General features: G+C 38.0%; 1 protein-coding gene across 2 annotated transcripts in view; it reads right to left on the reverse strand.

Annotated features, from left to right (window-relative positions):
* Window positions 1-1,912: 1,912 nt before the first annotated feature.
* WAC (WW domain containing adaptor with coiled-coil) overlaps window positions 1,913-12,771 on the reverse strand; it is a 58,515-nt gene continuing 47,656 nt past the window's right edge. For both annotated transcript variants that reach the window (XM_082294832.1, XM_082294831.1), the window contains exons 12-14: window positions 8,960-9,146; window positions 5,739-5,866; window positions 1,913-3,407 (exon numbers count right to left, since the gene is read on the reverse strand). In XM_082294832.1, coding sequence (XP_082150958.1) covers window positions 3,338-3,407; window positions 5,739-5,866; window positions 8,960-9,146 — 385 coding nt within the window. In that variant the 3' untranslated portion in view covers window positions 1,913-3,337. The remainder of the gene's footprint in view (window positions 3,408-5,738; window positions 5,867-8,959; window positions 9,147-12,771) is intronic.

The raw sequence follows: 12,771 nt of genomic DNA on the forward strand, positions 1-12,771 counted from the left end.
GACATCCCATGACCTGGGTCCAGGCCTTGCCTAGAGCTTTACTGAGGATCTGCATACAAGCAAGGCAGAGGGATAACAACAGTCCCTACGAAATATTGTATGGCAGGCCACATCAAATTCCACACGTTCCAGGTGGAATTCACATGAGGGGAAAACTTGATTTACAGAGATACCTAATGGCTTTAGGTTCTACTTTGCAGAAGCTCTAGAATTACATCATGTTATCCAGACCCATAGGACTGGACACTCATGCACATCCCTTCCAGCCTGGAGATTGGGTCTATGTCAAGTGGTGGGACAGTGATCCCCTACAGGTCAAGTGGAGAGGACCATTCCAGATTTTGCTGACCACCCTCACCGCAGTCAAAGTCGCTGGCAAAAGACCCTGGATTCACTACTCCAGAGCTGAGAAGGCTTCTGCTCCTGAAACAACTGAGAAAACAGAGACGGATACAAAGAAAGATTATGTAGTTAAAATGATGTTTTCCTGTGCTTATCTACACAGTTGGTAACCCTGACTCAGGTTTGGAACCACATTTTGCACATGATTCTAGTCCAAAGTGTATCCAAAGACATTCATCTGGATACAAAACTAATAATTAACATGTAAACTGAAGTGAAAAGATCTACACAATTTGTTTACAATTTGAGAACTTAGATCTTACACTGGGTAACATTCAAAGTTGATTGTATCTTCCACACCCTGGTTACCAAACTGACCCTGGATTACAGACTGTTTATAATGATTGTAATTGTAATTCTTGTTTATAGATATACACTGCTGTTAGACACATTATTAGTAGATATTTAGAATATTTAGAGTAGTCTCAACAAGGTAGAGGCCTTGTCAAGCCTCTAAAGGGGGGAAATGATGCCTTAGGTTTTAACTTTTGTATTTTTAAATACAAAAAAGGCCTGTTAACTTCTGCTTTCCCATGCTAGGTAGACATAACAAAGCCTCTCCAGGCTCTTCACAGACACCTAGACTAGCCTAGGCCCAAAAAGTATAAACCAAAGAGCCTCTAAGGGGAGGTAAGCTGAGGGGAATTACATCATTAAACTGAAGCTTTAATTGGAGAATTAATCCTGATATGCAAATGAGCCAAACCTATAAAAGTGCGAAAAACTCGTGACCTGTTGTCCATCTTGGCAAGAGCCTCTGGCTCCCCAGGGGGTACCTTTGAAGGCCTTTCAAATAAATACCTACTTTTATTGCCTTACTCCTGTCTAGTCTCTTGTTTCTAGGAGGCCTCTTAAGGCATCAAGCCCTTGTACACCCATGCATTTCACATGCTATTTTTCCCCTACACTTGGCAACTTCCAAACACAGGATGCAAGACAAATATTAAAAGTCTCAGGAAGAATTTTGTCACTCAGCCTTGGGTCTCTCTAAAAATGCAGAAACAATGTGTATTCCAATTAATTCATTCAAGATTACTCCCATTTTCTGAGAAAAATCAAATATTTGCATGATATGAAACACAACAGAACACACTGGGTTAAAAAGTGAGGAAAACTACAAGTTCATCCATCCAAATTTCCCATTGTTGTTGTTTGTTAGGTATTTCAACTTGCTCCATTTGCAATGGTTTGTTAGGTCAGAGCATTCAGCTTCCACCGATGAAAACTTGCTTTTAAAAATCAGTCCAAGCTCACGCAACACAAAAACCAAGTAATGTTTCTGGTGCTGAAAGTATTTTTTAGGAACAAAACACAAAGCATCACATGTTCACATGTCAACACCTTTATCATTCTTTTTTCTCACTCCATCCCCTACAATCTTCCCTATTTAAAAGACTGCTGTAACATATACACCTCTACAAATATTAAACTAGTACTGCCATCACGATTTCTGTCATTTTTAAGCAAAGAAGAAGTCACGTTTATTTTGTAGTAGCAATAGTTTCTTTTTTATTTTTAATATACTTTAGGAAACAATATACAAAGCTGAGCTTTTCCACCATTTTCAAACGGTGAGTTGCTCCAATTACACAAATTCAGCGTTTTGTGATGGTTAAGAACAGCAGTCAGCACCAGACTTAAACAGTTAGCTACAACACAAACATCCTTCGAAATGAAATGTCATAATATCAAGACAGGTAAACCAGGAGTTAACATATGACAACTGTTGGGGAAAGTGTCTTAAATCATTCTTGTTGAATTTTATATTTCCTTAAATATTTTATACATATTTTCCTGTTTACAAGTTTTAAACAAAACCTCCCTTGAGGAATTATTTAAGTACAAAAATGTTCAACAAGAACAGTTCTAATAAAGAATCCCCAAAAAGACCAAATTTTAATGTGTTGACCAAAGGAAATGAAAACCAGTGTTTCTTTGCTTTAACATGTTTATTACAACAGATACAATTCACATCTGACTAGCTTTTTTTTCCTCTTTCCCCTCCCACAACCATGTTAACATGTTCATTGGGCTATTTCCTTATATTTGAGCAAGTAATGTACTTTCAGCACACATGCCCAGCAGTACTATAAGTCCATTCTTACAGGGTGCAAATGGAAATACGTTTCAATAATTTATACAAACAAGTGGGTTATGCTCAATCACTGCAATTTTAAGCTACTGTACACAGGAATGAAAAGATTATAGAAAAAGTGCCATAGCAACAGTGCCTTAAGAAAAGAGAAAATTAGAAGCATTAAAAAGCTGATAAAATCAGATTTAGGATTTCATGGGGAAATGGAACACAGAAGATGAAAAACATTTCTCTGTAAAACAGAAATGGAGAAGCACTGCTCTCGACTCGGTGCAAGTGTGGAAACAGTTGTTTCGTGGTATTTTGTACATTGCCCAAACTGTTGCAGCCTTAGACACAGATCGCCTGGCGCTTGCATTGAATTTTAGGAAATGAAAAATTTCTGACTGATAAATTAACTAAAAAAAAAAAACAACCAAAAAAAAAAAACAAAAAACCAACCAAAAACAAAAAAGAAAAGAAAGAAAAAAAAAAAAAAAGAAAGCTAATTTTGCAGACAGGTTTACATGTAAGAGGCTAGGTATTTAGCCACCTCAGCATTGATTAGTTTTGGATGTCTAAGCTCTGATACACATGGCTTCCCATGGCTTCACTCTACAAAATATATTTACAACGTGAAGAATACATCTACAAGAAATCTACATTTCAAGGGTTTTACAAATCATTCTTGTATCTTTCCCCTGAATTTGACTCCCTCCTGTCCCCTTCCCCATGTCAACTTTTTTTTTCTGCCCAGCTCAACGGTCCAAAGTCTACTCAAATGCAGCTCAAAAGTGTTAAGACTGGGCATCAGTTTAATAGTTCCTGTACTCAAAACCATGTGCAATTGTTTACAACTTTTCACACCATGAAGGAATTCTGATTCTTTAGCTTTTCAAGTTCTTTAATTTGTTGCCTCAAAAATAGTATCCTGCAAGAGAAAATAAATAAATTAGTATAATCATTTCCATTATACAGATGTACTAAATAAGCATCTACACAAGTACTTCTACAATTTCAGTGAAAGATACCAAGTTCCTTAGCTCCATTAAAAAATTCAGATATTAAGTTAATTCCCAATCTGTTCAACAACCTACAACCATATGCAGATACACAAAGGCTAGGTGTGTTTGACACTTTAGTTCAAAAAACTAAGTTGCTCTATTTCTATTATGACTATTATGCAGTTATATTTAGGTCTGCTCTTCACTTGAATGTAGCTCCCAGAAAAAGCAGGACACTGGCAAGTAAGCCAAGTAACTGAATAATCTGGAGAACAGCATTATGTCTGTGTCATGCAGTTTTACAGACTGTAAAACAACCTGAAGTGCTCAATTGTTTTTAAATGAGTGAGTTTCCTTCTAGGCAACACTGGTTTTAGTACCTGGTTCTATTTAGTATTTAGTCTCTAGTTATGGAAAGCTCCAATCTCAAAAATATTTGAGGCACCATTAAAGGGCATCTAAGAAAAAAAAGTTGTAACTACACCTTGCTTAGAAATAAATGATATTGCTTACAACTTTTTATACATTTTTTCTTCTTCTACTGAACTGACATAAGCAATTACTGCAAGTAACAAACATTTGGTTTACAGGACCGTTTCCCAGAATTTTTAATGAACATTTCTCAACGACTTTTCATGATGCTGAACGTAATGCAAATATGTCAGTGAAGTAAGAAAATACTCAGGGAGAGTTTAGGTTTTATATAAATATTCTGTGAAATCTGAAGCAACTTTAATCAACGCAGAGAAAGCATCAATTCAGCAGACTTCTGTGAAACACTTAAAAAATATGTGCCCAGTTCATTAAAAATGAATTTTTTTACTGAAAAGCAGGTGAAAAATTATTAAGATACACTGAAAAGATAACATTTAACTTCAAGGCATGGGCATATAAAAGGTACCAGTCAGTGAAAAGTGCCATTTCACATGCTGTCAGTTATGATTCAAACAATGTATGTGCTTTGTCTAGAGATGAAGTTCCTTCTTAGAAGAAATTTAAGTAGTACTCTGCTGTGCAAAAGTACAGAAATAGTATAATCATTTAAATGTATTGATTTTGATAATCCCATCCTTTGCGAAAGCCTCCCCCATCAACTTGGTTACTTATGCCTTGTATTCCACATCTTTGGGATTGCAGCAAAAATAAAAGATACATGTTACTATAGGCTCAAAATCATAATAATAATTATCCATTGACAGTTTAAGGATACAAAGTGTACAAGAAACAAGGTGCTATTTAATGAGCTGAACAATGATATTTCACATTTTATTTCAGATCAAATGTGAAGTCAGACACAAAAGACACCTTAAGAAATAAAAACTGTATGAAACCAAGTAGTTCATTAAATATACTACAGAAATCATTCATGTAGTGAAGTTACAAAATAAAGCTTCAGAAAAAATGGGTATTTTCAATTCTTGATCAGGAAAGGTTTACGAATATATTATAGCCTGCTTCTAAAGGATTGTTTCACTAACTGCCAAAATGCAAGAGCTTCTAGAATAAATGCAGCTATTTTAACAGCATGCAACGCCATTAAGGTGGCTTCAAATAGTAAATCAGAAGCACTGTACTCAAACTGTAGTGTGACTTAATAGTTGGGGTAACATCATGGAAAATGGAAACTGAGTATGAAAGTAGATTCAGGACCATGACTACTGGTGAAAATTTTGAGCATGTATTTTAAGATTACAGTTTCCAATCTTGCACAAAAGTATTCAGAAGTATGGCTGTGTATTGCTTCAGGGATACACAAGACATCGGCTATCACTGACTTAAGAAGCGAAGTCTACTTTGCTATTAGCAAACATTAATTTTTCCTTAGCTTGTGATGTAAATTACACCTGTTCATACTTGCTCTGGCTTTAGACCTATTAAATCTCTCATACAAACTGTAGTGTTTCAGATCAGGAAAAACTCTGTAGATGTGTACCTAACGTGATCCATGCACTATGTATGCACAGATTCTCTAGAAGCATGCTGAAATCCTGTGAGTTTATCAGTTTCTTGTAATGCACTAATGTATTTGCAAGGGTATTTCTTTTCTATCCAATTAAAAATACAGAAATTGCTATCTGGTTCTATTTAGTGGAGGGAAACAGGTAGAATGTACGCAGGGAAGAAAGGCAGCTTGCAAACATGGCAAGTATTGGTGTACTTACAAAGTCATCACTGAACAGAACTCATGCAAAATAATGCCAGAATGAAGTTCTAGTAACACCTTGAAAACTCAAGATATGCACAGAGCACACACTTACCTTTGCTCACGCAAAGTTGCTTGAATTTCACATACTCGAACTAAAGACCTTAAATTCTTTAATTCAGTACAAATTTCTGACATATGCACACTTCCCATGTTATGCGCTTCTTCACGTAATCTTGATGCCTGCAGTGGTTACACATAAAGGTTAGGTTTTTGAATCTTGCATTGGAAACAACTGGCAGTAGCCAAAGAATTGCTGGATGTGTCTTGAAATAGCAAAGCACTCTAATTTCAAAAGGGAGTATTAAATCAGGAACACATTAAGTTCTCTACAAAAGCCCATTTCACATCAGAAATAAGCAACACTGCTGCCCAGAAGCTGCCTAACAGAGGTCTAAGCTAAGGCAGGGATAGCTTAGACTTTCTTGATCTTAACAAATGTTTACCCGACCATCTTGAAAGACAGTAGATGACAGGGCTCCGAGTTTCCAAAGTAATTTGTTCAAGTAGTTCAAAGTCTCCATCATATTTCAATGGCAGACTTAAATTTCCCAACTAATCAGGCCTTAGTGACAAAAATTACTGAATGCCATCTTCTTTCCAGCTACCTTGTACATGACAAAAAAAACCTTTGCAACCCTCTTCAGGTGTTCTCTTCCAGACAAACTCCATTACTTTAATGCCCCCACTTAGTCAGCCAGAGACAAGCAGAAGTGTAAATTTAAGGGGCATGACCTATCCAATTCCCAATCTGTGCATTTCTCAAAGTCTCATCACTGAACTGGATATGACTCCAGAGAACTCCTCAACAGCACCAAGGAGAACAGTATAATTACTCTGAGGCCCTGTGCATTACGCTGCAATAAGGAAGAGGACTTCTTGCAAATGGCACATGAAAAAATTGTTTCAAATACAGCCTTCCCTGCAGCATTACTGTTTAGCAATGTTATCCTCTGCTACATTGGGTCTGGCTGGGGTGGAATAAATTCTCTTCATAGCAGTCCACGTGGTGCCATGCTTTGAATCTATGACCAAGCCAGTGCTTGACAACACAATAATGTTTTAGCTATTCCTAAGCAGAGCCTACACAGCATCAAGGGTTTCTCCCTTTCTCTCTCTGACCCCCTCTCCACCGCGCAAACACGCTGTGGGTGGACAACAGGTGGGGAGGGAACAAAAATGGGACAGCTGACCCAAACTGACCTCGGGGATATTCCAGTCCACACAATGTGTCATGCTCAGCAGTAAACCTGGGGGGCACTTTTCCAGTGGTTGCCATGGCTTGGCTTGGCATTGGCTGGCTGGTAGTGACTGGTTTTGCATCACTTTCCCCCACCCTCTTTTACTCTTTAACCTGCCTACACCTCAACTCATGAGTTTTCTCACTTTTTCCTAATTGCTTCCCCTATCCTGCTGGGGCAGAGCAAGCAAGTGGCTGTGTGGTGCTTAGCTGCCTACTGGGATTCATCCACACCTGCTTAGGTACTCGTATGCTTAATTTTTCATTCCCAAAAATAATGTTATTTTGCACAAATCTTCATCAACCTCTGGCATTTCTCCAGTTCAAAGCAGCATTTTGTGTTCTAATTTCCTACATTAAAAGAGTTTCTTTCTGGAGTTTGTGAACATCCAGGAGTACCCTGGTCTCCAGTAGGATATAATTTCCCATGTCTTCCCTGCACAACTCCAGTTACTAAATTGTTTTTCAGTTTCCCATGTTAAGAGCTTTTTATGAGTTCTGTGACATAACTGCTGTAGTTCAAGAACGTTTTAGCTATTACTACTGCACAGAATATTTCTTCAAGTCTGACTGCTTTAGCACATACCTGTCCTGGCTCTTCTAATTTATTTACTTATTTATTTTTCAGTTTACTCTGGCATGTGCTCTTCTGCCCTAATTTCAAGTTACACTATGCATCTGACAGCTATCTGAAGAAACCAAGACACTGCATTTTTAGTCTCTCCACTTTGATCTATCTTATCTTCTTCACTATGTACTGCATCTATACTTTCATTCACTTTTTCTTTCATATCAAATATCTCACTTAAGTGCCTCAAGTGCTACTATTCAAAACTGGTCTATAAACAACAGTATCACGTGAAATCATCTGAAATAGCAGACAAGACGACACAGCATGTAGCACAAAGTATCCAACTGAGTAAATGACTGCCTAGCATTAGCTGAGTTTTTTGATCTCTTTATTATCAACAAAGGAAAAAAACCCCAAAACCTATGCACTGCATAAATCTGTTTTCTATATTAAGATGACTTGTGATCACTTGTCAATTCAGTACACAGTGAAAATAATACTTTCAAAACTATGGGCCAGTGCCATAGATAAGTGCCTGTACTGCATCATTTCCTTAAAGACACTCCACAACAACGGCTCAGTGTTTGGCTCAGTACAGGTTGGTAATGCCTTAAACCTGATTTTAAAAATTTAATGAAAAGAAGCAAGAATCCTAACAGAGTCTCAGTCTTGCAAGTTACTACCCAGAAGTCTCCAGTGTAGGTTTGTGCCAGCATGCAACCACTCTTCAAAAGACCAAAGCAAACTAGGCTAGGTAAGATTACTATCCCAGACTGCAACAGATAGGGCTGCCTGTGAAAAGAACTGAACTAGATTCAATAACCAATACGGTTCCTTTGAGTAATACATTCCAAGCAGCTGACATGCATCCAGTTTCCTTGTATTACTACAACACAACAGGTTTCATGCAACTAGCTATAATATATGGATGGCAGTTCTACTGGATTTCCCATTATGTAAAAATAGCCCAAATTCAGTCCAAGTACTCTACATCAATTTACAAACAAGGTAGAGTTTCTTTTTCACTTTTTTAGAACTAACAAGGCAGTAACTAGAACTGCGGAGTAGTCTCAGTTTAACTCTGTACCTAATTTATAACATTTTACACATTAACAAAAATATCATGATTTAAAAATATGTTGAAATCTATGTTCTTTGCAAATTTCAACAGAACTTCAGCAGTAAGAAAATAGTTATGAGGATAGCCACTCATCTGAGGGAATTTCAGAAACACTGAGACTTCCGAATGAGACTGAAAATCCCCAACTGCTGAAAGGCAAACACACGTAAAACCTGCAAGTCTGGCCTAATCTCTCTTTCCTCTCTTCTGGCTAAGGACAAGCATCAGAGTTTGGGGCTTTTTAAAATACTTTTGATTCCTAGAAAAAGCAACCTGAGTAAGAAACCCAAATTTTAAGCTACACGTTATGCATTCTCACAGGGAACAGAGCAAAGGAGTACTCACCTGCTTTTCTGCGTGATCCGCAGGCCAGCCTTGAACATGCTTTATAAGGTTTTCATTGAAGTGTGCTGCTAGCGTAGGTGTTAATGAACATGTGGGTCGTACAGATGTATTTTGTGGTGCAGGTGTTGAGTTTGATGCACTGCTGCTAGAGGTATGATTTGGACCTGGTGATGGACTTCTTTGACTACTAGAAGAAAGAATTAAAAAAAGCAAGTCAGCATTTAAAAACATATCTGAACCTATAGAAAAATGAACACTAAAAATCCATTGCTTCCAGGCACAAAAATAATATAAAAGTGTTCAAACCACAAGTAAATACTTCTGGTAGACCAAACCTGTACCACTTTTCTACAAGCTTCTAACTTTTATTGCAATGTTTGTGTGCTACAATGTAACAGGGTTTTTTTTGTTGTTTAGTTGGCTTTTGTGTTTGTCTGGTTTTTAATTCTGAGAGCTGTTCAAGAGATGTAAGCAGTGCCTAGATGGTGTTGGATAGAGAACGTATACATATATGTTCTTCCTTCAAACAGCTGCAAACCTAAGATTTTCAGTAATGAGGTATCAGATGGGAGTCAAACAGCTTTATTTAACAGAGGTTCGCCACAATAATCATTAAGAACAATGCCTGATGTTCTGATCTGAAACTACAGCCATATGGGATTTGAGGAGCTTAGTACTCATGTCAAAACACAACCTAGGAGGTTCTGTCATATTGTATGTCTTCACTTAATGCACTCAGAAGAACAATCACAGGAGTAGTGTGTTTCTAGCCACCAAACTTGACTGCTTTACTGGGACACACTCAGTGTAACAGTGATGGTACGTCACATTTATGATTTTCTTTGGCACTACACGTACTAAGAAATAGTAGCACTAATTGTTTAAGTACCTAACAACTCTCCCACTGGCAGAAGCTTTTCAACATAGGCCATAATTTCAGTCTATTTCTTAAAACTTTGTATCACTTGCAGGCAAGAAGAAAGTATTAGGAAGGAGAATCAAATTTTAAAGGACTCTTGATTCATCACCTAACCTAATCTGTTGGTCCCCTTGAAGACTGAAAACATCCTTACAAAATGCAACTATCTTTCTGGTCCAATGCCCAAACATTTATCCTAATCAACTCACACTTGCAAAGAACTACAGCATTAAGAATCACAGCCAACAAACTGGATGTCTGACATGGACCTGCTGGAATGAAGGCAGAGGAGAGCCACCAAGTTGAGGAGAGGGCTGGAGCACTTCCCCTATAAAAAAAGCAATTCCTGCCCTCTCTTCAGAGCTTATGAGAGTGACAGTGTCTGGAGCACTGTGTAGTGGGAAGCCTAAAACTGGACAAGAATTAAACTGCTATAGCAAAGGAATGTGGCAGAGGACTACGAAGATGACTAAGAGGCTGAAGCACATACTGTACCAGGAGAAGCTAAAAGTTTATTCAGTCTGGAAAAGAGAAGGCTGAGGGGAAGGGGATTGAGGGATTTTTTCACAGATTTTTACTACTTTTGGGGAGAACAGACAGACTTTTCAGGGATGCACAGCAATTGCACAAGGTGCAGAGACCAGCTGCAACAAGGAAAATTCTAATTAGACATGGAAAAAAGCCAATCACCATAAGGGTAGTCAAACATTAGAAGAAGATTTTCTGAGATATTAAAAAAACCACCTAGATAATGCCCTTAGCAATTCAAACTTGCCAGTCCTACTCTAAATTGGGACCTAAGTAGATCGTAACTACAATTCCCTTCCAAACTACATTATTCTAAGTTTCAATGTATTCATTTAGCATCAGCATAGTGATAGTGTAGAGAAAGCTACTTTTATTAACTAAGCAGAATTCAGGCATAACCTTATTTACTTGTTAGTTCTACTAGAATTAAGGTTCCCCCTATGACTTGCTTCCTCTTCATTTATCAGCCTGTCTTCTACTCCTACTTCATCAGTAAAAATCACTCTAACACATCAGAAATGTTTCAAGAAAATAAATAAATAAAATCTGTGGGCTTCTCAAAAATAAAGTTGTATCTTAATTATGACTAGAACATACTGTCACAAAATATCTTAGGCACTGCTGTGTTAGCAGCAGGGGGAGCTACGAATGCAGCAATGACGGTTCCAAACTACCATAGTATTTTTAAATGCTTCACTAAAGGCAAATACCTGCCTCAGCTGAGTTAAAGACTGACTGCCACAAATAACAGAATGCCCCCAGAGAGGCAAAAGTATCTGTAACAAGGGTATGAGAACAGGATGGTTCTGAAATACACTACTACAAACAACAAAATCTTACAACCTATAAAAAAATTGAATGAAATACCTCTCTTCCCAGCTCTTTTCCAAGGTAAAGGAAAAATGTTCCTAGTCCTTTCTGAAAACAAAAAGAAACTACCAACCCGATGAAACTATTAACTATGGAAGCACTCATTAAGTTTCATTTTTAAAGCAGCCATAATTCACGGTGTGTCTTTGGAATAATCTCTAACAGACAGACTCACTGTATGTCCACGTTGTGTTAATTTCCCAAATTAAATGGCTGAAATGTTCACTTCTTTAAAGCCAGCAATAGCTACTCAGGTTTTCGTACAGAGTGTTTCCACCCCAACAAGTCAAAAATAATTTTACCTCCATTCACTTAAAACTTTTAATGAGCCAAGGAAATGTAGATGTGATTAACTTCTGCTCAATTAATCTGTATTTAAGCTGGAGAAAAATGCAACCTTAATTCACAGAGCCAAAAAGATTTTGGACCATCTGTCCACAGTCCAGGTTGCTAAGTTGTTTTTCACTCCTATAAAAGTAAAGGACATTAGCTCCCAAGAGCAATTCCCAATCCAACCAACTGCTTTCACCTACAAAGGAATAATCTGTTCCACATCAATTCAGACATACTGCCTGGACACAGCAAATCTTTTGCAGGTAAGTAAATCAATATCTGAGCTGGCCCACTTTCATTCAACCCCACTGCACTCAGAAGAGAATACCAGTCACACAGGTTTTACGAGTCACCTATTCCTTAATCTTCCACTTTTTGCGAGTAAGACACTTTCAAAGCAAACTGAATCACATGAATGCATGATGCACAATACACCAGAGCTGCAAACGTGTATTATTTTGAGAGATACAGGATACTGAACAATACTAACATTGTCTCAGTATCTTTCATCCTGGCCTGCACACTGCCTCCTGCACTGCCTCCCCCTCAGCCACGGGACTGTGCTGACTGCACAACACACCTGCTTCAGCAGTGCTCGGGCAAACTCAGCTTCCTCCACCAAAACACTGATGCCAAATGGAGCAAGAGTTTGCAGAGGGACAGCAGATCCCAGTCATGTAACCCAAGGGAGGGTGAGGTATGAATTAGTAGGCCAAATGCCCACCAGTATCAACTCACGCAGACTCCAAGCCATGGTAAATGTTTCCAAGAATGACTATCTTTCTCAGAAAGATTTCCTGTGGGGAAAGGGTGATGAGCAAAGATCAAAAGGGCCTGTGACTGAGAGTGGTCCCCCAAAACCTCACCACTCCTCATAAAAAAGCTTGGCTTGGTGCAAAGTGTAATTTTATCTCTGGTACAGTAATTCAGAAAGATTTAAATAGCACCATCCATAATTACTAGGGAGGAGAGCTGGACACTTTGCCTTTATTCTCCTCAGAGATAAATGAGTTATAGGTTTGTAATCTGACAAAGATAACAAATCTTTGTAAAAATCAAGTGTCTGTAAAATAGCCTACATTAAAACCTCAAAACTCCTGACTTGCTTCTCTTTGTACCCTCAAACTGGTCAATACTGCAGGGTCTCCAGTAAAGCCAGCTT

The sequence above is a fragment of the Coloeus monedula genome (assembly GCF_965178545.1).
Source record: "Coloeus monedula genome assembly, chromosome: 1".
NCBI classification, from domain to species: Eukaryota; Metazoa; Chordata; class Aves; order Passeriformes; family Corvidae; genus Coloeus; species Coloeus monedula.